Consider the following 22,621-nt stretch of genomic DNA (forward strand, 5'->3'; position numbering starts at 1 on the left):
TTCTCGTAACTATTGTTCTTCGAGATGTGTTGTTCATGTCCATTCCAAGCAGGTGTGCGCATGCACCCCTGACGGAAGATTTTCCCCCAGCAGCGTCCATAGGATCGGCCTGGGCGCCCCCTGGAGTGAGGACGAGGGCCCAGTTCACTGCCTTCAGCCCCACCGGGGTCCCTTGACTATACGAAGTTGCAGGCCTCCTGTCGAGTAGACCTTCCGGCCAAACAGGTCCAGTTTCTTGGCATCCCTGTTTTTAGGGATGGATCCTTGCCACAAGTTTTTAGATGTTTCGGTTATCGACTTGATAAATGGCAATGCAACCCTGGATGGGCCGGAGGGAGCCAGGATGTCTATGACAGGGTCTAAATCCTCTTCTACCTCCTATGCCTGAATCCCCAGGCTTTGGGCGGCTTGCCTCAAAAGCTGAAGAAGAACCCAGTTGTCCTCCAAAGCTGGGGCCGTCAAAGTCCCTGCAACTGCTTCATCGGGTGAGGACGAGGGCCCAGTTCACTGCCTCTGGCCCCCCCGGGGTCCCTTGGCACACGGTACTCGGGCTGTGGAGCTGGTACCAATGAAGAACTCTGCGCTGCAGCCGATGCCAGGGCAGATAAATCCGGCGGGACCAAGACCATTGGGGTCGGTAGGGACGGTGCTGAGGCTTCCACTGGTGCCATCACCTGGAGAGCCAGTGCCAGAGCTGGCTGAAATATTGGTGGCAAAACCATGGGAGTCGGTGGGGCCACTCCGCCCAAGGGCAGCGCCATCGGCAGTGGCACGAACGACGCCAAGGACGCCGACACCGTTCTGGAGCGCGGACCATGGACTTGGCCCTGGCTCTGATGGTATGCCCAGAGTGTCCAGAAAGGCCATTGAGCAGGTGGTTGCCACTGTTGCTGCCATGGTGCCGGGTATGGTTGGTGACTGCGCTGGGACCTGGACCTTCTGCTCTGCAATCTGCTAGATCGAGCTGAGTTCACCTCCGACTGCGAGGTCTCCAAATAAGATGACCTTGGAGGAGCAGCCCCTGGGTCGCCAATGAATGACGACTCAATTCCGGGGAACAGTGCGCTTCCGACAGGCCATCATGGTTGGCTTACCCCTGGAGTGGAACAGGAGGCGTACGATTGCCAGAGATTTGTCCCTCCTTTGGGGGGAGGATGGCACCAGTAGGTGCATCAGGTCCATTGCCACCTTGAATGCCTCCGGCATCGATGGTGGTTGTATGTCCACCAGATGGTCCGGGGACCAAGGAGGGTTCGGACTCGACTGGACCACGGCCGGGGCAGGAGTTGACGAAACCCTGGGTGCGCACCGCATGCACACCAGCTAGAAGATTTTTCCCCTAGCACGCAGACACCTGCTTGGAATGGACATGAACAATCACTCGAAGAACTACTCTAGGTTGTCCTTTTCAAGTTCTCCACATTCTCATGGGAAAAAAAATCTAGTACTACTGCTGTACAGCAGTTCTGAGCTCTAGTATTTTTCTCTTGCAACATAGGTGGAGATCTACACAAGTGGGAAGAGTAGCCTATCAGCACCAAGGTCCATCATTCAGAGCTAAAAATCAGGATTTCCTCCCTCTGCATGGAGGCAGATTTATACTTAAGGAACATGATTTTTCTAGCTGCTAGAAGAAAGATCGTATTGTGGCATATGCTACCACTACTTTATATTTTATCACATGCTTCAAACTCATAGGGTTAAACCCAATCCTCCTACTTCAGCCACGACTCCCCACTAGGCCTCTGGCTGGAATGAAGATTACAGGAATTGCTCTATAGATAATATGCCCAATTATGATTGCACTGAAGCATGGGAAGTACAATGGATATTTTTAAGGAAGCTAGAAAATTATGCCATTACTTAAGTGGTACCATTTTGTCTTCCAAGAAAGGTTTTCATTCTGAAAACTCTGGAAGAGATAGCAGTGACAAAACACGCAGACCACCCTTAAACATTTTAAGGGTTTTGCTTTGTTTTAGTTTTTGTCAAAGACAAGGGAAAAGTAAAATCAGGATGAAATACATTTTAAAGTGCTACTGATCTTCAGATCCAGATTTCTTTGAATTTGTCGGTTTAAAAACTAAAAGGAAAATGTCTGGGTCCTAACTGTAATATACTTTCAAATCTTTAGGTCCATCTGACATCTAAAAATTGATTCTCCAAGTTACTTAAGTAATACAGGCAAGAAAAAGTGAGAGAATAGTCAGTTTTGATTTAAGCTCAATTACAAACTGTAAGATTGATATATGCTTCTTTAAGTGAAGTGGTATTAACAACCACATAGAAAAATATCAGATCCTTCCACAGAGGACTAGGCCTGGAAAATTAATCTAGAGTGACGCACAGTATCTTCCCCTTGTTGCCTAATTTTAGGGTTTTAATATTATTGTTTATTTTAATAAAGGTTATAGGCTTGCCAATTGATCTGATCAGAACTTAAGGTTCTTGTCCCAGAATCAGGCTACACAGAGTCTTGCAAGGACCCTCGGGATGTATGACAAGGACACTCATGCTGGGAACAAAACACAATAAAAGACTTTTATTGACATAAATGGAATAGTAATCAAATGGAAAAGTAATCAATCAGAATTAAAACGGAAATAATATTGTTCTCTCTTAGAGGTACATTTGATACCATTTACGATAAAACTTCCTAGGTTAACATACTCACACCCTTCCTTGATAACCTGGTAGTAAGAGGCAAAGGACTAGCCTCGACAGTGGCATGCCAAAAGAGTCTGATGGTCCAGGTTCCTCAAGTCTCGAGTGGAAGATGAAAAACTTAGGACGGGGTGGGCAAACTACAGCCCGGGAGCCACATCTTCAGGTGTTTTAATCCAGCCCTCGAGCTTCCGCCGGGTAGCGGGGTCCGGGGCTTGCCCTGCTCTGGCGCTCCCATGTGCCATAGCTCTGCACGGCTCTCAGAAGCAGCAGCATGTCCCCCCTCCGGCTCCTACGCGTAGGAAAAGCCAGGGAGCTCTGCTCCACACACTGCCCCCGCCCCATTGGCTGGGAACCACCTGGCCGTGCCTCCGAGTAGGAGTTGGAGGAGGGACATGCCGCTGCTTCCAGGAGCTGCTTGCAGTAAGTGCCGCCCAGAGTCTGCACCCGTGACCCCGCTCCCAAACCCCAACCCTCTGCCCCAGCCCTGATCCACCTCCCACCCTCCAAACCCCTCAGTCCCAACCCTGAGCCCCCCCACACACCCTAAACCCCTCATTCCCAGCTCCACCCCACAGCCCACACCCCAGATGGAGCCCTCACCCCCTCCTGCACCCTAACCCTCAATTTCATGAGCATTCATGGCCAGCCATACAATTTCCATACCCAGATGTGGCCCTCGGGCCAAAAAGTTTGTCCACACCTGACTTAGGAGAAGCTAGAGAACTAGAAAGCTATAGAAAGACCCAAGAAAAACTAAACTAAAACCTAACTAAACATGATGATTTGCCCCTCTTCTAGCGCCTGAGCACTATGTACCCACCTTCCATGTCCAAATTTAATTTTCTCACCCACATATTATGCGGTATGCTTATTCTATAGGCTGACATATTCATACGTATTAATGACAATTAGCTCATTCTCACATCCGTTATTTCTGACCTGAAGAAATGTTAGTTTTTGTGTGTAAATGTGTGGTTGTTATTTCCATGTTCTTTGTGGTGTTCCCATTAAGTGCATAGAAGGCAATCGGTAGGCCGCTTATCTATGTCAAAGATCACAAACATAAGTATGCTAACCTGCTTTAGCTCATACCAGATTCGGCCTGTAGGTTCCTTGAGTTACTGCCAAAATACTTAAATACAAAGCTATAAATCTATTATCAACAAACCCATAAGAAAGGAAACAACAAAGCAAGCAAGCAGGCTAGACCTTATATTTCCAAATACAATACTGCTGGATTTGCTAACGACCTAATGAATTAATTAAAGCATAAGACCTCAACAAGGTAGTTATAAAATTTACTGTGATGTTAGCTTATAGCTTTTTTACTTTTAAATTCTCTGTTCCAAGCCTTGAATTTCATCCAATGCTGATGAGGCCCAAGTATGGCTACATCTCATGTCAGACAGTATCAGTGAGTTAGGTATTTGCATGGCTTTGAAAAACTGTCCGTTAGCAAGCCAATTGGCTGAAAGCACTAAAAACTAGAGGTTTTAAATTGTTTTAGTATATTTTACCACTTTGTTCTCTCTTTAAGAGAGGATTGAAAAATAAACTTACAGGGGTCACTAAAAGCCCAATAAGTGTGTTTTGGAAAATGCATCAACATCACTGAGCACAGCAGCAATAATGAGAAACTTAGATCAGATCAGATCAGACCAGACCACCCATCTCGCAAGGCCATTATGAGGAATAAGAAAAAGCTTGTGGCAGTTATTTTACTGGGATCACACCAGACGCCAGCATTAAAATGATTTGAACTATAAAACTATTACAAGAAATTAGGACATGATGACTGGCCATAAGGGCAATGTGCTTCCATGGCTACTGATCTTGTTGGTTTGCAGAGGGAAGGCAGAATAAAAATAATTTACTTGATAAAGGCCTATTTCTTCATGTAGTGCTGCCTCAAGCAGTAGGTTAGGTGGTTCTCCATAGATAGCTACTGAGCTAACAAACCCATCTAAAATTCTGCTATATAACAGCTCCCCATAGTGTTCAATAGGTGCAATAACAAATGGAAAAAGTTTCTCATTCTCACATGTTTCAGAGTAGCAGCCGTGTTAGTCTGTATTCGCAAAAAGAAAAGGAGGACTTGTAGCACCTTAGAGACTAACAAATTTATTTCAGCATAAGCTTTCGTGAGCTACAGCTCACTTCATCGGATGCATTCAGTGGAAAGAGTTCTATTGAATTGCATACCTTAGTTCTTCCTGTGCCATTGACGCATCAGATGGTACACTTCCTCCACTGACTAAGTCATTTGCCAGTTATGGTACGTCCTCCCTGGTGATCCCAGCACATCCAAGATCCTCCTGTCACTGTCTTCAGCCAGTCCTTCCTTATCCTTTCTCACCTTCTCTTTCCTCCCTCTAATACCCAGCTGAATGTTTGCTTAGTGTGTCTCCCATCAGCCATACGATGTACCTCGCCCAACCATCTGAGCCTTCTTTCTTTGATGATATTTTCTAACATGTCCTGCTCTGTCATCTCCCTTCCTCTCACATTTGTTTTTTTATTTTTCTATAAAATGAATTCTCTCTTCTGCAGTCATCTGTGATGAGAAGCCTCCAATCTCTGTCTTTGGCCAAGTCTCTGCTCCATACGGTAGCATGCTCAGTACAGTCACATGGTATCATCTTCTCTTTAGTTTGATGGGGAGACCTCTGTTTGACCAGATGTTGTTCATCCTTTCAAAACGTGGTGTTTGCTTTTCCTCATCTTGTATGAATATCTTTATCACAGACACCTTCAAACATCACCACACTGCCTAGATAGCAGAACTCTTTTGACCTGTTTCTTTTCAATCCACATACACTTTTGCATCTGTTATCCAGTTTCTTACCTTCATAATCTTGATTTTCTCTGCATTTATTTTCAATCCCATTTTTGTTGCTTCCTATTCTACCTTTGAAGTAAGATCATTCTTGTTCCACATCATACTTAGTAAAGCAATATCATTGGCAAAGTCAAAATCACATAAGTCATCTCCGCTAACCCATTTTACACCATCCACAATGCCTCGTGTTGTCTGTTTAGTCACCCAATTTATTTCTAATACAAAGAGGATTGGTGATAACCCACACCCTCATCTCACTCTAGTCACAATGTCAAACTACTTTCCCAGGACCTTATCCGATCTTACTGCACATCTACTTCCATCGTACAAACTCCTCATTATGTTGATCAGCTTGTCTGATATCCCACAGTTTCTAGCAATATTCCACAGAGTCTCTCTGTGACACTATCAAATGCTTTTTAAAGTCGATAAAGTTGATTAAGATCCGTTTTTACCAAATAGTAGCTTTTTCGATGATCTGCAGAAGAGTGAATACCTGTTCACAACATATTCTACCTGGACAGTACCCAGCCTGTTCTTCTCGTAATATGTCATCCACTGAGGTCTTCATTCTATTCATCATGACAGTAGTCGATACTTTCCAAGGGATTGATAGTAATACAATACCTCTTCAGTTCACACGTTAAGTAAAGATCACCCTTTTTTGGCAATGGTACAAAATACAGGTGAAAGAACTAGTGCCACAAGACTGCCACGCACACCTTTTTATTGTCCTCATGTTAAACAGATATACTAAAGGCCCAAAACACGAACTATTGACTAAACCTGTGAATTAGTAACAGAGGCTGAGACATGTAAGATTTTTAAAATAAGTCTTCTAGATAAAAATCTGTCAATCATTCACTCTTCAATCCTCTTCCTGGATTAGGATCAGAAGGGAGAGTAAAGAACAGCTTAATTTTACCAAAACAGGAACCAGTGCAGCTGACTGGGGATGTACAATCAGAAGTATCTTGTAAGGAGAGTGAAAAAGCAGCAAATACTGTTAAGGAATGTTAGTTGCTCACTGGTTAACAACACTATAATTACATGGTTAAAGAGGCAAATGCTCTCCTAATAAAATAATACTGTGGATTTCTTTTTAAATAGAGTAATATATTTAGCAAAGTTATTTCTCCTTAATTTACAGAATTGTGGAAATTAAGAGATAAGATTAATCAGATTGAATCCGTTCTCTTCCAAGTGCAGCATCACCATATGCTTTCTATGTTTTGGTGAAAGCTGGAGAAGTGGCTGCCAGATGTGCTCTGGTAAATCTGGTCTGGACAAAATTAATAGAAAAAATCAGAGGGGAAACAAGTCCCAAGATCATGCAAAAACAGAACCTGAATGACTTTTTTGTAGGCGTAGCAGTGTAAACCCTGAAGTCCTATTCACATTCCAACACAGACAATTATTCTGGATGGGATTCTCAACAATGCCTAACCGATTTAACAGCAAAAATCCCATTGACTTTTAATGAGACTTGTGCTCATGCTGGTGCTTTTGAAAAATCCCAGCTATCCTGCCTTACTAAAGTCCCCCAGCATTTTCCTTTTGGTACAGCATTCTTTCCTATCATAGATTATTATATTATTTGTATTATCAAAGTGCTTAGGAGTCTCAGCCATGGACCAGGGCCCCATTGGCAAATACAGAATAGACGGACAGCTCCTCCAAACTTTACAATCTAAGTACAGGACAAGAGACAACAGATGGATACAGACAGATGGGGGAGCACAAGGAAACAATGAGACAATATTGGTAAGCATGACAGGCAGTGGTCTCAGCTCACTAGTACCCTGACCACTGTCAAGTTTTTTGTAGGCATCACAACAGGGGAGCGTTTTGAGACAGGATTTGAAGGAGGATAATGAAGTAGCTTTGCAGATGTTCATCTGGAGCTTCTCCAAGTGTGAGGGGCAGCATCGGAGAAATCACTTGTTTGAAAATTTAACGAGTGGGTTATGGAAGCTGGCATCATGGGCTGATTGGAGGCAGAAGTCAATTTTTTGATAGCGAATGAAAGATGATAGGCAGGGTGGAGCTAGGTCAAGAAGGGCCATGATTGTCATTCAACACATGTTAAACAGTCATAATCCACCTGAGAAATACTGTATTTAGCACAGGGAGAAATGTACACTATATAATTCAGTGCCACTTGCTGCCTACACAAGAAAATGACTGCCATGGGGATTTCAGGAAAAACTCTCTCACTTTCAGTGTCAGCTCTTTATAGTGAAGACTCTTCTCATACACACTAATACTTCAGTGTCTGACCTGGAAGGGATTAGGAGAGCTTGTCTGAATGCCTGAAGGTCAAATTGTCCTCCTAGATTATGTAATTTGCTCAGAAATCCCTAGATTGCTTTCAATTTTGTTGCATGAATGTGGTTTACAGGATCTATGTAAAGTACTCCTTTGTAGGATACAATGCTGGCATACTATCTGGGCAATTAATGTTGACTACCATTGAAATGAATAAAAGCAGCAATGTTTAAGTCAGGTGGCTTCTCAGTACTAGTACCTCAATGTCAACAGAGTGATGCTAAATGATCAGCAAAATGTCACTAATACTCTGGGCACAAGACACATGGGTTGAATGAATTTTCTTTCTGCCCAACTTACTGCTGTTTCCAGAGAAGTAAGCATTTCCCTTGTAGTACGGTATACGACAGATAATTTTAACTTGTGTCTTTTTGGGACAGAACCAAGTTAGTCTTCTCCCAAGAGCAAGATTTCTTTACGAAATCTCCAGAGGAGAAAAAAGTAGTCAGAGAATCCACGGGGAGTACACTGTTCACTTGTGGAGTTAGGTGAGTGGTTTAGAAACAACTGAGCCTTTGTGAAAAGCTGTGTTTGAAAAAGGAAGGATGGAAAAAGAAAACAGATTAAAGCTATGCAGAGGGGGAAAATTGACTCACTCCTCCCAGTTCTCATGAGCTTGAAAATGTATGACAGGCTTCACTCACAGTTTGATGAGGTGTGCAGGAGACCTAGGCATTTCAGGCACTAGGAACACCCATTCACACTAATGCCTAAGAAAAAAAATGTTTTTGAAGCTTGTTGAAAGTATGAGGGAAGTCAGTCAAACTTCCACTCTGAATTCCCCAGAAGAAACTAAGGCTGTTGTCTGGGTGTTGATTCAAGTGAACACATACATATTTAATGGAAATCACAGAGGACACACCTTTAGTGTCCAAGGAAAACAGAAGGGGAAAAGAAGTATCTTAATTTGCTGAACATTAATTAATTAGAGAGTACAATTCTGGGAAGCTGCTGAGCATCTACAACTCACAGACTCAGGCAAGAATTAGTTTCTTCAACAGATTACACATTTCCCATACATCTCTTTGGGGACCTTATTTTCAGTCACACTATTATGCCTATTCTTTGCCAGGGAGACATCAGGTTTTTTTAGGAATGGATTTATTTTTCTGAGGATAGAATAAGCAAGATGACTCATCACACTGAGGTTTCTCTTTGTGTCCCTTTTTATTTTGCTGAAAATCCATCCACCTCAAACAGTTTCTACCTCAGCAAACATATTTTTAAGACTTCTTTGCATTTTGACTATGAGAATTCATGCTGAACACTATAAGGTAAATTCAGGCAAACAGTTTGAGAAAACTTTAGCAAACAACATCAAATTAAAGCAAATGTGCATGTGTGTAGGTGTTCATCTGAAAAAAAAAAAGGATGGTTAGACAGAGAAATTTAGTTTTGTCCTTCATTTTTCCATGAACTGGGTTAGACAAGTTAAGCAAAAGCAGACAAAATTATTTTTATGAAGAGCTGGTTTTGAATATTCTCATGCACTCCTATACACATACTCAAAAGGAGATCTTTACTTACTTGGTTAGTTTATGGCCTTTCATTGCTATGAGGAAATCTCTCACAATCTCAGGACTTTGGTATCTGCATGGTGTTTTGGATATGTATTTCAATGTCTGCACAAGGTTGGAAAAAAACAAGTTACTCCACATTTATTTTTGCTTTTTGAGTTATATGAGATCTCTATGAAACAGGTTATTTTGCGAAAAATCTCCACACTCCTTTTGAGAGAAGTCTGAATGGGGAACTTAGTTCTTTAACCTCGTTCAGAAGGTGGAATGTGCTGTCATAATTGGCACAGTCATTTGCATTTCCTTTGATTCAAGAAGACCATATTCATTTCTGCTGAAAGTATAAGCAACAGGCAGTACCTAAAAAGTAATTATGTGATGACAATTATGCTAGCACTTATCTAGGAAGCCCTGCTGAAGTTGGTCCATACAGAGAAACACAGTCTCATGCTGAAAGACAAGAACTCCTATGTTCTAACCCAACTCTGAGGGTTCCCTCTGTAGGGTTCGACAATCACTTAACCTCCCTGTAACTTCACTTGCCCAGCTGCAAAATGGGGACAATAGCTACCCAGATTTGGAAAGTGCACTGAAGTGTATGGACGAAAGGTCTTTTTTTAGTGCTAAGCATTTAAACACATGCAATTCAAAGGGTATTCACCTGTAACATATTTTCTTTATTAATTTGAATTAAATAATCTTAACTGGCAGATCAAATTGGGACCAAGATATTTTTAACAACATCAGAGATTTAGAATGTTTTGCATATGTATAATTCTAACAATACAGAGGATTTCAACACCTTGTTTAAAAAGGGATCCAGTTGTTGTTAAAACCGGACTGAAGAAGAATCTTATGGTATTCATCCTTGGGACCATGTAAAGTTATTTTCTGCCAAGTGTTCATGAATTCATTGCCAGAGGTACTCTCATTCCCAGGCCATAAATAGCTAATTTGAGCTCCACAAGTGAAACAAAGCCTTCTAGCATAAGGATGTTTTCCTCTTTTACAGCTGAAAGCGTACTGTAATCAGCGTATTTGGCAGTGCTTTCTCAAAGAGCTCAGAAGTTATTTATGCAGACCATAATTTAAAAAAAAAAAAAAAAAAAACTTTGCAAGGACATTGTAGTAATTTTTTCAGATATTCTCAGAGAGACAATTCACTTCCCTGCTCTGTTTATCTTTTACACTAACATAAGCTTGAAAAGATATGTTATGATTTGTTTCTCTGTTTAAATGAATGAGAATTCAAGATGACATTATAATACATCTTTCAACTTATCTGAGCCTGTCATCCTAACTAAATGGAAGGCTTAGTGAAGAATCCCTGCTTTAGTTTTAAATAACTATATGCAGACTGCAGTTTACAGCTCCCGTTTTAATTTGACAATAACTTATGAGCTTTTGTGGACATTGCTTGAGAAACACCCACTATAAGGAATTGGGATCATAACAGGATTCTAGAGAATTCTTGCATTTTTCTGAAATAAAGTACAAATGTACTAAACTTTACTATTATTTACCAATTTCCCCATTAAAATAGCATTTTCTATTAGAGGAACACAGCACTATTTCACTTCTATAGTGATTTCTTTTCAAAACTTCGCTGCTTCTTCCATTAAAAAAAATAAAAAGTACAAAAATGTCATATTATGGTCACATCAAAATTCAGCTCCTGTTTATTAAGCTAGATCCAGCGAGTACAATACCAGGGGACACATGCATGCACAAAACTTGTGAGTGTGTATGCATGATGGACAGAAATAATTCCATTAAGTCAAGTACCTAAAGCAAGTACACCTAGAATTAGTCTCTCTCTTTCTACTGGCACAGAATAAATGTCTAGATGGGAAAATGCATGGGAAAGCATTGCATAAACAGGCAACAATATGATTAAAGAGTTAAACTGTAAATTATGTTTAGATGTAAATATACTCACAGAATGGTCTTTTCCCCCATATATTTGAAACACATGAGAATGAGACAGTAAATCTCAATGTAAAATTAAACTACATTTTTGTAAATTTCTGTTTTATCAAATCTAAGGCTTATAAATTGCAATTTTGTCCTTTCAGACAAAAAACAAACAAAGAAGAAACCCTGGACGAAATCTTGCTCGCATGAATAGTTCCCCTGCAGTCAATGGGAGTATTCATGCAGGCCAGGAAAACTGGAATTGGCCCAGTATTAACCATGGTGATATTAAAGACAGTTCTCTTCCACAGCCAGCAGAGGTCAGGCGACAATTTTTAAAATTCATTACATTTGATAAAGCTGCTAATTTAAGATACTCAAAACCATCTCATCACGTTAACCATCAGTAAATACTGTTTTAAAGATTTTTCCAACAATGCGTCAAACATTTAATACTGAATTTGCCAGTGATTGAATGTATATGTATAATTTAGTTACACTGTGTAATCCCAGGTAGTAGTTTCTTTTTCAGTTGGAGAATTTAAATTTACTTGTTTTTAACAGAGAAATCGATAGACCATGTGTGTTCTAAACCTCAGGTCTGAAACTCCTAGATTCCCTGGAAGTACAATTCAAATACCGGCAGCATGTGCTGGCAGGCTTAAAAAATATACTGAATGTAGTTTGCTGTGTTGAGGTCTTTTGAATGACACCTCAAAACCAGAGCCACAGCCTACCATTAAAAATCCTTTGGCAATTTTCATAAGACCAGGAGTTTATCCTTGACCAAAATTGCTCCTTTCCTACATAATGGTGTGCACCAGCTAGCCAGCACTTTCCACCTAGGTGGTTGTATTTCAGTTGTGCTGTTCTTTTGGGGAGGAAAGTTATATTACAAAAGTAAAATCTGTGTTTACTGAAACAATGTTTATCAGTAGGAAAATTCCAAGACTTAATTTTGCATGTGTGATTGTAAATGATGAACAGTGTGATACAGTCCAGCCTCTGACTTGTGCTAATGGGCTAAGGGAATGTATAACTCTACTCACTTCATACATGATAGTGTTCAGATTCTGCTGGCCAGAGCTCTGTTTGTGTTTTCCACTATCTTTGCGCTGTTGCTTAAGATCGGTAAGTAACTGGAACACCTGGGGAGGGGGGAAAAAAAAAAGTATTTTATTACTAAAATACTTTACAAGATTTTTTTGATCTAGTTTAGCATTTTTCTACTGCTGTTTTTTAAACATGTGTTATTAAAATATTACTAATCAAATACAAAAGATTGCCCTGACTGGGTGATTAAAATGGTATTTTTATTTTGGTAATGGAAATGGTATTTGTATTTTGGCAACAGAAAAATTATATGGTTATTGTCTTGAATTACGCTGAACAAAAAGATGTAGGAAGTGTTGAACCAAAGCCTGTAGATATTTGAATGGATTATCAGCACTTGTTGAAGCCTTACCCAAAAGCCCCAATGGAAAAAGTGGTTACCAGAATGAAACTATCAGCCACTTACTTTATTCTGTGCAGCTGCTGCCTATGTCCCACACCCTGCAGTTCTTAATTGACACTCCCACTGAAATCAATGTGAGTGTTGCTGGAATACAGGCAGCAAGATATGGCCCTATCTTATAGTACGTAATGTATGTATACATTAACCTACAATATTAAAAGAAAAATATTAAAAATATTCTGTTTTACAGAAACTCAAGTGTGCTGTGGGTGCAAGAAGAATGCGTGTCCTACAACTGTGTTTCTGTAACAAGCCTACAAAATTAGGGCCTGATGCTGCAAACACGACTACGTATAGTGGTTCTACTATAAATTCACTTCAGTGGGGCTGCTTGCAGTAAGCACTATGCTTAATAATAAGCATTTCTGGGATCAGCTTAGCAGTGTGCTCGGATGCCACAGTGATAAGTATGGTATAAAAACCTCAATACATTTAATTAGTACACGAGTTCCTTCGAAAAAATAAATACAAGCAGCAATATTGTTGAAAAAAGGGTAATAAAGATGTGTCCACATTTTTGAATATTCAATGTTTATGTAATAAGAATTTTTTAAAATAAATTATGTTTCAGTTTCTAAAATAAAGTATTGACAAACCTATTACACTGTTGCTACATCTTCTTGCATGACAGTCAGAACTGTTGTAAAATGTAAAGACAACTTCTGTTATTCTTTTCTGCCCCAATGCAGCAAAGCGCTTAGGCTTCAGTGGTTCATGTGCTTAAGTGCTCCCAGACAGGCTATGGGAGGCATTCAGTACAGAAATGTTTTAAATCATCTCTTTAAAATTCCTTTTATACACTGTGAAAGTCCACTGATGGTTCTGTGTTCACAGAGACCCCCCCCGGAATGCATCCATATGGGTCATCGCTGATACCAAAAGTCTCCATGCACCGACTCTTCTGGTGCATGTGTTGCCTTGGAATAATGCATTCTGGTGCATCACTAATGAGCTCAGAAGAAGGAGTAGACTTTAAATCTAAAAAACAATTCTCTAAACATTTAGTTAAAACAGTATTTCTCTATCTAAGCATTTATACTGTACTCACTATATTTGAGCCCAGAGTAGCAGATGGTACTATTTTTAAGGTTGTAATAAACCAAAAATAAATACTGCTTATGTGCCCCATTTCTGAATTGCCTGTTGTAATTTTTAAACTTACTTTAACAGCAATGACAGGTTTCAGAGTAGCAGCCGTGTTAGTCTGTATTCGCAAAAAGAAAAGGAGTACTTGTGGCACCTTAGACACCAACAAATTTATTTGAGCATAACAGCAATGCTACTTCTGCCTTAAATACTGGATCCATAACCACAGATCCATATTAAACTGCATTGCTTGGGAACAACTTGGCTATTTGTGCACTTACTGTGAATGCCTTCACCTCATGACTCACAATATGCCCAAAGCTGATAACAAAATCTAAGTAATAGACATCCTTCTATTTCTGCTTCCTTAATTTTTAACAAGCCCCACTCAAGTTCCACTTATAAATCCCATGGCCTTGTAAAAATTACTGGTTCATAAAACTACAATGAAATCTGATGAGCAACGTTACCAGTTTACTAATGCTAACTCTGCCATTACAGGAAATGTTGCTATAACAGATCTCCAAACAAAGTGCAGTCTTTATATACTAAATAGAGTATAAATAAATATAACAAACTGGGATGTGAAAGAGGACACTGATTCCACAAACCTACATACAAATAAGTATCAGGTTAAATGAGGGAAAGTGAATTATAGCTGTATTTACACTTCACTTATTCTAACCAATGCACTACTCTTTTGTAATATTTTCTCTTCTAGAAGGAGATAGGGAAGAAAGCATATTGTGCAAGATTCCCCCTGCCTTCATCTTCGTCAGCACTGTTCCATCAACACTAGTTGGCATTTTCTAACTGTGGTCAGGAGAAACATGACTAGCCCTAATCATATGCGAGATATCATTTCCTATAATTTTTCACATCTATAGCACCTGCTACCTAAGGATCTCAACGCACTGTGTACACATTAACTGTATACCATAGTACATACCAATACACTACTGAGACGGGAAAGAGCTGTCTGCAGATTATGAAAATGAGGCACAAACAGGTGAAGCAACTAGCCCAATGAAATCTTTTAAAGAATCAGGGATAAAACCCAGATCTCTTGACTCTTAGTCCTGTGCTTTATTCAGACATTTTTAGTGCAAAATATTAGCTTGGCACTGATTGAGTTAGACACCCTCGCCAAACTGCAACACAGAGAAAAGAAGGCACAAATAGAAGCCGATGGGAAATAGGATACTAGTTTTAGAAAAAAGAACAGGAGTACTTGTGGCACCTTAGAGACTAACACATTTATTTGAGCATAAGCTTTCGTGAGCTACAGCTCACTTCATCGGATGCATCACGAAAGCTTATGCTCAAATAAATGTGTTAGTCTCTGAGGTGCCACAAGTACTCCTAAAAAAGTAAAGGAGTACTTGTGGCACCTTAGAGACCAACACATTTATTTGAGCGTAAGCTTTCGTGAGCTACAGCTCACTTCATCGGATACTCCTGTTCTTTTTGCGAATACAGACTAACACGGCTGTTACTCTGAAACTAGTTTTAGAGGAATCTGTACACTGAGAGTGCTGAAAAAATGTGCTTAAAATGCCTACAGCTGCAGACACTGCAAATCCCTTCCTGAAAAGAATTAAAAAGCTATATGTGCTGAGACAACTATGCTGAGAAAGGGAAATGGTGAATGAGCAGTCTGATCAGTAATTCCATTTTCCACTTCCTTTCACTTTCCTCACTCAGCACATATGGGTATATATGGCAATAGTGGGGAGGCACTGAGGCTAAGATGATGATGGTGCAGACTGAGGGACAGAAAGTGGTTTTAATAAGTGTAGATATTTAGTGCATATAATTAAGGGTCCGATCATGGAAAGTGATCAGTACCTCACTGCACTGGGTCCTTGTTCTGGGGTGCCAGAAGATTTATACAATGCAAGAATTCTTCTTGTACATGAAAGACAGGATCCATACCCAATTTTACAATAACATCCTTGCATGTTGAAAAGGAATACAGAGACGTATTGGAAAGGTCTGATTCTGCAAGCAATAATCTTTTCAATACTTCTTGCTTTCCATTCTGAAATGGTAGATTTTTTAAATAGACATTTAATACCACACTTACATCCTCTGACATAAAACCATGGGCTATTTTCTATTTCTTAGACAGTAAGATTCCTTCCAAATATTTCATTAAAGATCTTCTAATGACTGCCAGGTGGCATACTCTGGCCTCGTCAAACACTTCAAGACTTAGCTCAAAGTCAGGATGAAATGGATATATAACCTCAAAACTTCAGCAAGGAAATAATCTGAAGAAAGACGTATGGTTTTTAAAGCCTAAAAAAAAAAAAAAGCACTGAAATCCTCAAGTTACCTGGTTGAATTTACACCTCATACTAATGTCACATTTCTACCTCACTGTCACCAAAAAGGCATTTTCACTCTGAAGACAGTAAATAAGGTGGCTCAGTAAGGCCTTCTCTTCACTAGGGAAAAAAAGGTTTCTTCTTAGATAACATGGTAAAAACTTAATGAAGACAAGGCAGTTGTAGTTCTAATATGTGTTAGCAGGTCAAGGTAAACCCTAGACTCCCCTCTAGAGTTTACCTGGACCCACTAATACATTTCCAAACAACAAATTATTGGCCATTACTAAGATTTTACCACCTTAAGAAAACACATCTTTTCTGTAGTGTGGACTTACTCCAAGATCTTTTAAAACCAAGCTGTGAGAGACTTACAAAGCACTTTTTTAAAAAAAAAGTACTTATTTTAATTTCAGTAGGTACTTAAGAAAGTTCTGAGCTGCAGGATCATTCAAGTTAAGCATGAAATAGTGACCCTGCTATCAGCAGCCATTTCAGAAAACATCTGGATTTTTTTTTTTTTGGCAAAGGTTTCCTCATGTTCTAATTCTGTTTCTCTGCAACATGAAAATGGATTCAGCAGTTGATCACAGAAATGTAGGGCTGGAAGGGACCTTGAAAGGTCATCTAGTCCAGCCCCATGCTGAGGCAGGAACAAGTATACCTAAGACCATTCCTGACAAGAATTTGTCTAATCCTGTTTTTAAGAACCTTCAATGACAGGGGTTCAAAACGACCCTTGGAAGCCTGTTTCAGTACTTAACTATCCTTGTAGTTGAAAGGCTGTTCCCAATATCAAACCTAAATGTCTCTTGCTTCAGACTAAACCCAGTACTACTTGTCCTATTTCAGTGAACTTAAGAACAATTGATCATCCTCCTCTTCATAGCAACTATATTTGAAGACTATTAGTAGGTTTCCCCTCAGCCTTCTCTTTTCAAGATGAAATATGCCTACCTTTTTTTTTTTAAACCTTTCCTCTTAGGTCAGGTTTTTTAAACCTTGTGTCATTTTTGTTCTTCTCCTCTTCTCTCCAATTTGTCCACATCTGTCCTAAACTGTGCACCCAGAACTGGACACAGTATTTTAGATGAGGCCTCACCAGGGCTGAGTACTGTGAGACAATTATCTCCCATGTTTTACATACAGGACACCACAGAATAATATTAGCTTTTCCCACCATAAACCCCAGATCCTTTTTAGCAGTACTACTGCCTAGCCAGTTATTCTGTTTTGTTGTGCATTTTATTTTTCCCTCCCAAATGTAGTACTATCTTTCTTGAATTTCATCTTGCTGAATTCAGACCAATTCTCCAATTTGTCAAGATCCTTTTGAATTTCAATCCTGTCCTTCTAAGTGCTTGCAATCCCTCCCACCTGTAAATTTTATAAGCATACTCTCATTCCGTTATTCAAGTCATTAATGAAAACATTGACTAGAACTGGACCCAGGACTGACCCCATGCAACCCAATACATACGTCCTCCCAGACTGACAGTAAACCATTATTAAATACTCTTTCAGTATGGTATTTCAACCAATTATGCACCAACCATACAGTAATTTCATCTAGACCACATTTCCCTAGTTTGCTTACAAGAATGTCATGTGGAACTGTGTCAAAAGCATTACTAAATTCAAGATATATCATGTCTACAGCTCCCTCCCATCTACTAAGTCACTAACTCAGTCAAAGAAGGAAAACAAATCATGCTAGACCAACCTATTCTTGAAAATCATAGAATCATGGACTTTAAGGTCAGAAGGGACCATTGTGATCATCTAGTCTGACCTCCTGCTCAACGCAGGTCATAGAATCTCACCCACCAACTCCTGTAATAAACCCCTAATTTATGTCTGAGCTATTGAAGTCCTCAAATCATGGTTTAAAGACTTCAAGGTGCAGAGAATCCTCCAGCAAGTGACCCATGCCCCACGCTGCAGAGGAAGGCGAAAAACCCCCAGGGCCTCTGCCAACCTGCCCTGGGGGAAAATTCCTTCCCGACCCCAAATATGGCGGTACAACTAAACCCTAAGGATGTGGGCAAGACTCACCAGCCAGACACCCAGGAAAGAATTCTCTGTAGTAACTCAGATACCACTCCATCTAACATCCATCACAGGCCATTGGGCATATCTACCGCTAGTAGTCAAAGATCAATTAATTGCAAAAATTAGGCTATCCTATCATATCATTTTCTCCATAAACTTATCAAGCTTTGTCTTGAAGCCAGATATGTCATTTGCCCCCACTGCTTCCCTTGGAAGACTGTTCCAGAACTTCACTCCTCTGATGGTTAGAAACCTTCGTCTAATTTCAAGTCTAAACTTCCCGATAGCCAGTTTATACCATTTGTTCTTGTGTCCAAATTGGTACCGAGCTCAAATAATTCTTCTCCCTCCATGGTATTTATTCCTCTGATATATTTATAGATAGCAATCATATCTCCCCTCAACCTTCTTTTAGTTAGGCTAAACAAGCCAAGCTCCTTGAGTCTCCTTTCATAAGACAGGTTTTCCATTCTTCGCATCATCCTAGTAGCCCTTCTCTGTACCTGTTCCAGTTGAATTCATCCTTCTTAAACATGGGAGACCAGAACTGCACACAATATTCCAAATGAGGTCTCACCAGTGCCTTGTATAACAGTACTAACACCTCCTTATCTCTACTGGAAATACCTTGCCTGATGCATCCCAAGACCACATTAGCTTTTTTCACAGCCATTTCACATTGGAGGCTCATAGTCATCCTGTGATCGACCAATACTCCGAGGTCCTTCTCCCCCTCTGTTACTTCCAAGTAATGTGTCCCCAGTTTATAACAGAAATTCTTGTTATTAATCCCTAAATGCATGACCTTGCACTTTTCACTATTAAATTTCATCCTATTAAAATCCATGTTGGCTACTATTTATTACCTTCTAGGTGCTTACAAATTGATTGTTTAAAAATTTGTTCCAGTATCTTTCCACATCTTGATATTATGGTGATTGCTTTATAATTGCCTGGGTCCTCTTTGTTCCTTGTTCTAAAGATAGGTACTGTGTTTACTCTTCTCCAGACATCTGTGACCTCACCTGTCCGCCAGAATTCTCAAAGATAATCATTAACAGTTCTGAGTTTGCTTCAGCTAGCTCCTTAAAGTACCCTAGGGTGAATTTCATCAGGCCCTGCTGACTTGAATACATCTAACTTATCTAAACACTCTTTAACCTGTTCTTTCACAGTTCAGGCTTGTGCACCTTTCCCCTTGCTGTTAATATTAATTGTGTGAAGTATCTGGTCGCTATTAACCTCAATAGCAAAGAATGAAGTAAAATAGGCATTAAACACCTCAGCTTTCTTGATGTCATGCATTCTTAACTCTCCTTCCCCACCAAGTAGTGGGCCTACACTTTCCTTCATCTTCAGATTCAGGATCAAACCCTGCTCTCATTCACCGTGCAAACAGTACAAACAACAGCATTTCTAGGATCGCTTTAAAGCCAGGAATAGCCCCCATTTTACCAAACTTATAAAAACAAAAAAATTCAACACTTGAAAAATCAAAAGTCATACACAAATCTCCCCGATATCCTGGTTAAAACTCCCTGGAGACATTATTTGTATTTGGACTGGGACATGCTCTCACTGACATCAAAAGGATAAACTGTCAGTTTAAAATCATGGTACAAATAAACTTACCTCAAAGTTACTCAGCAATGCAGCATTTGCGTCTTTCCTGAAAAAGAGAAAATTATGCGCGTCTCAAATAAAACTGTCAGAAATCTTTTCTCCATTCTTTGCTGATGTGTTTACGCTAAAAAAGGGGACACTTTGTTAATTGCAGAGATTTTTTTTTTTAATAAAATCTTCAGGATCAAAATTCTGTTAAATCCTCTATCATTTCTGGCTACTGCTGCCTTTAGGAGTTATTTATTTTTGCACACTCCAAATGCAGCTATTACACAAACTAACTGTGTAAGAATATTTGGCTACAACTCAGCCCACAAAGCATCATGAAGTGTTTAACCTGCACCCCCCACTTGTATGGCTTATCATCCTAATTAAGAACCTGCCCCAGTACTTCAGGATTAGACAAAACTCCCTGACGTTTTGTCTGAGTGAAGAAGGATAAGCAGAACCATTACAGAAGACCATTATAAAAAAGAAAAAAAAATACAATACAGAATACAAATGAAAGAATAAAATAATATTCATTGCACTTCATCTTTATTTTGTTCTTTTAATGTTTATTTGACAAGTTCTACACTAGCAGACTGAAGTTTAGAGCTTCCCATCACTTAACACCAACCAAATGCTTCCCTATTAAGTGAAATGTATAATAATTCTGTCCCAATTAACCAAGAATCATTGACATTCACTATCATTATGCTAAACAGGTTTGCTCTGAGTTAAGCATGCCCTAACTAAGTAGAGGATACTGTAATTTATTTTTTTAAATACATGTTATGTAGAAAAACTAGTCAAGAGCACCGTACTTCATCAGAACAATATGTTCTGCTGAGCAGACAGACAGTAGTAACAACAACAGAAAGTTACCATACAAAAACAAACAAACAAACAAAAAAGGCTTTTCTCGGACATCTGTGTTGCACTATATAAAAAGGTAGAATGTATTGTCAAGCAGTCAACTGTTTGAATAGAACTGTCACATTCATACAAGCTAAATGCCTTCCACAAACTTCCACAGGTTCTACTATTGTTTTTAAATGAAAGGGACCTCCTAAACTGACTCAAGGGAAACTTCAGCAAGTAAGCTCACACCCACACATCAGTTTTCATTCATGTTTTACGAACCATATCGCTTTTGTTTATTTGGTAAATGCAGTTCTTTAGAATCTTTGCATTCAGTCAGTCTCCACAGAAATCCCTGTGGATGAGGACATTCTTTATTGTAAATAATAATAATGCCATGGAAGAATCACATATAAAGTCATCCAATTAAAAAAGTGAGATGATTATGTGCAGTAAACACAAGGTTTACAGGATGTGAGTCTGTGGAGAATAAGTTTTTTAAACTACATTTAAGTCAAAGGATTGGTTTGTTTTAAAAACTGTATACCTCTACAGTTCAGGGGCTTTTACTTTTTTCACGTACCAATGTGTGCCAAACCTAAACCCATTTGGACCTTGGATCGTCTCAACATTTTATATTTTGCCAGGCTAGTAGGATCTTAAACTGAACAATATAATAGAAACATTATTGCTAGTGTGCTTATTCAAGTTGAGTTATATCTTTATGAAAAATTGGCACCATTTATAAAGTACAGATTTCAGTTTTCACGTCAGTCCCAGCCCTCTTATGGGTACTAAAAAACACCAAAAGATTTAAAGAAAAGAATGTACATAAAATAGCAGAACTTATTTTATATCAGTTCAATAAGTAGTTTTATATCAGATGTCTAAACATAGCACTCCGCTGTAATGAGACTCAGAGATGAATGGAAAAGGAAAACTGACTTGATTTTAACACCAACTCTGTAATGTATTAGAGTCCCTTAGAGAGATATTAATGTCTTTAATTGCTGTCCTAAGTGAAATATTACTAAAAGATTTTTCTTGATACAATACTATTTATTTTACTGTATGCGAGCCCTTCTTTTAAAAAAAAATATTATTGGCACCTTCTGCTTCTAACACTGAAAAATACATTCCATTTCTAAATCAAAACATTTTGTGAACTTTTTTGGGGGGGGAGGGAGGGGAAGAGGAAACAGATTTTCACTTTGAACCTCTAGAGCTTTGTGACAATTTTATTTTAAGATTTTCCTCTTCTGAAGACTGCTTGACGAACAAGATGGGGGTGTTTGCCCACGAGGCCCCAACAGGGCCGAGAGTACTACGTGGGGAGGACTGCACAATATTCCCACCACATTCAATGGGGCTCAGCACTGGGCAAAGGTCCACTCCCACAGAGCTCACTGCAGGATCAGGATCCTAGGCCCCAAATCCTGCAACCACTTACGCACATACCTAACTTTACTATCATGAGCAGTCCCATTGAAATCAATGGGGCCACGCTCGGTTGTAGAGTTAAGCATGTGTATAAGCATTTGTTTGAAGGATCAGACCCTCAGTTATGATAGACCCTACTCATCAAAGGAATGAATAGGAATTTTTCAATGGGCCAGATCCTGTCACATGTTGAATAGCCCCTTCTGTCCTGATCCTGCTAACTGCTTCATGCATACACAGAGGTTCTTCCAAGCACAGTAGCTTGCGGGGCAGGGGCCTTACTCTAAAAGTTGCTACTCGGTTTAAGGCTGACAGAATACAATCCTATATTTGGAATAAAAACAACATCCCTCTTCAGTATCCACTTCTGAATTTCAATAAGTAGCTTTAATTATAATAATGGAGAGACAGCATCTCAGATGGTATAGAACACCCATTAGCTCCAGTGATGTCAGCGAAGAAGCTA

At 39.6% G+C, this 22,621-nt stretch overlaps 1 protein-coding gene across 1 annotated transcript in view; it reads right to left on the reverse strand.

Annotated features, from left to right (window-relative positions):
- The window catches only part of LOC119844786 (CGRP receptor component), a 42,624-nt gene that overhangs the window by 17,590 nt on the left and 2,413 nt on the right, over positions 1 to 22,621 (reverse strand). Inside the window, exons 2-4 of the mRNA XM_038376149.2 lie at positions 19,882 to 19,918; positions 12,315 to 12,413; positions 9,362 to 9,456 (exon numbers count right to left, since the gene is read on the reverse strand). Of these exons, the coding sequence (XP_038232077.1) occupies positions 9,362 to 9,456; positions 12,315 to 12,413; positions 19,882 to 19,918 (231 nt within the window). The remainder of the gene's footprint in view (positions 1 to 9,361; positions 9,457 to 12,314; positions 12,414 to 19,881; positions 19,919 to 22,621) is intronic.

Source organism: Dermochelys coriacea, chromosome 17 (assembly GCF_009764565.3).
Source record: "Dermochelys coriacea isolate rDerCor1 chromosome 17, rDerCor1.pri.v4, whole genome shotgun sequence".
Lineage (NCBI taxonomy): Eukaryota > Metazoa > Chordata > Testudines > Dermochelyidae > Dermochelys > Dermochelys coriacea.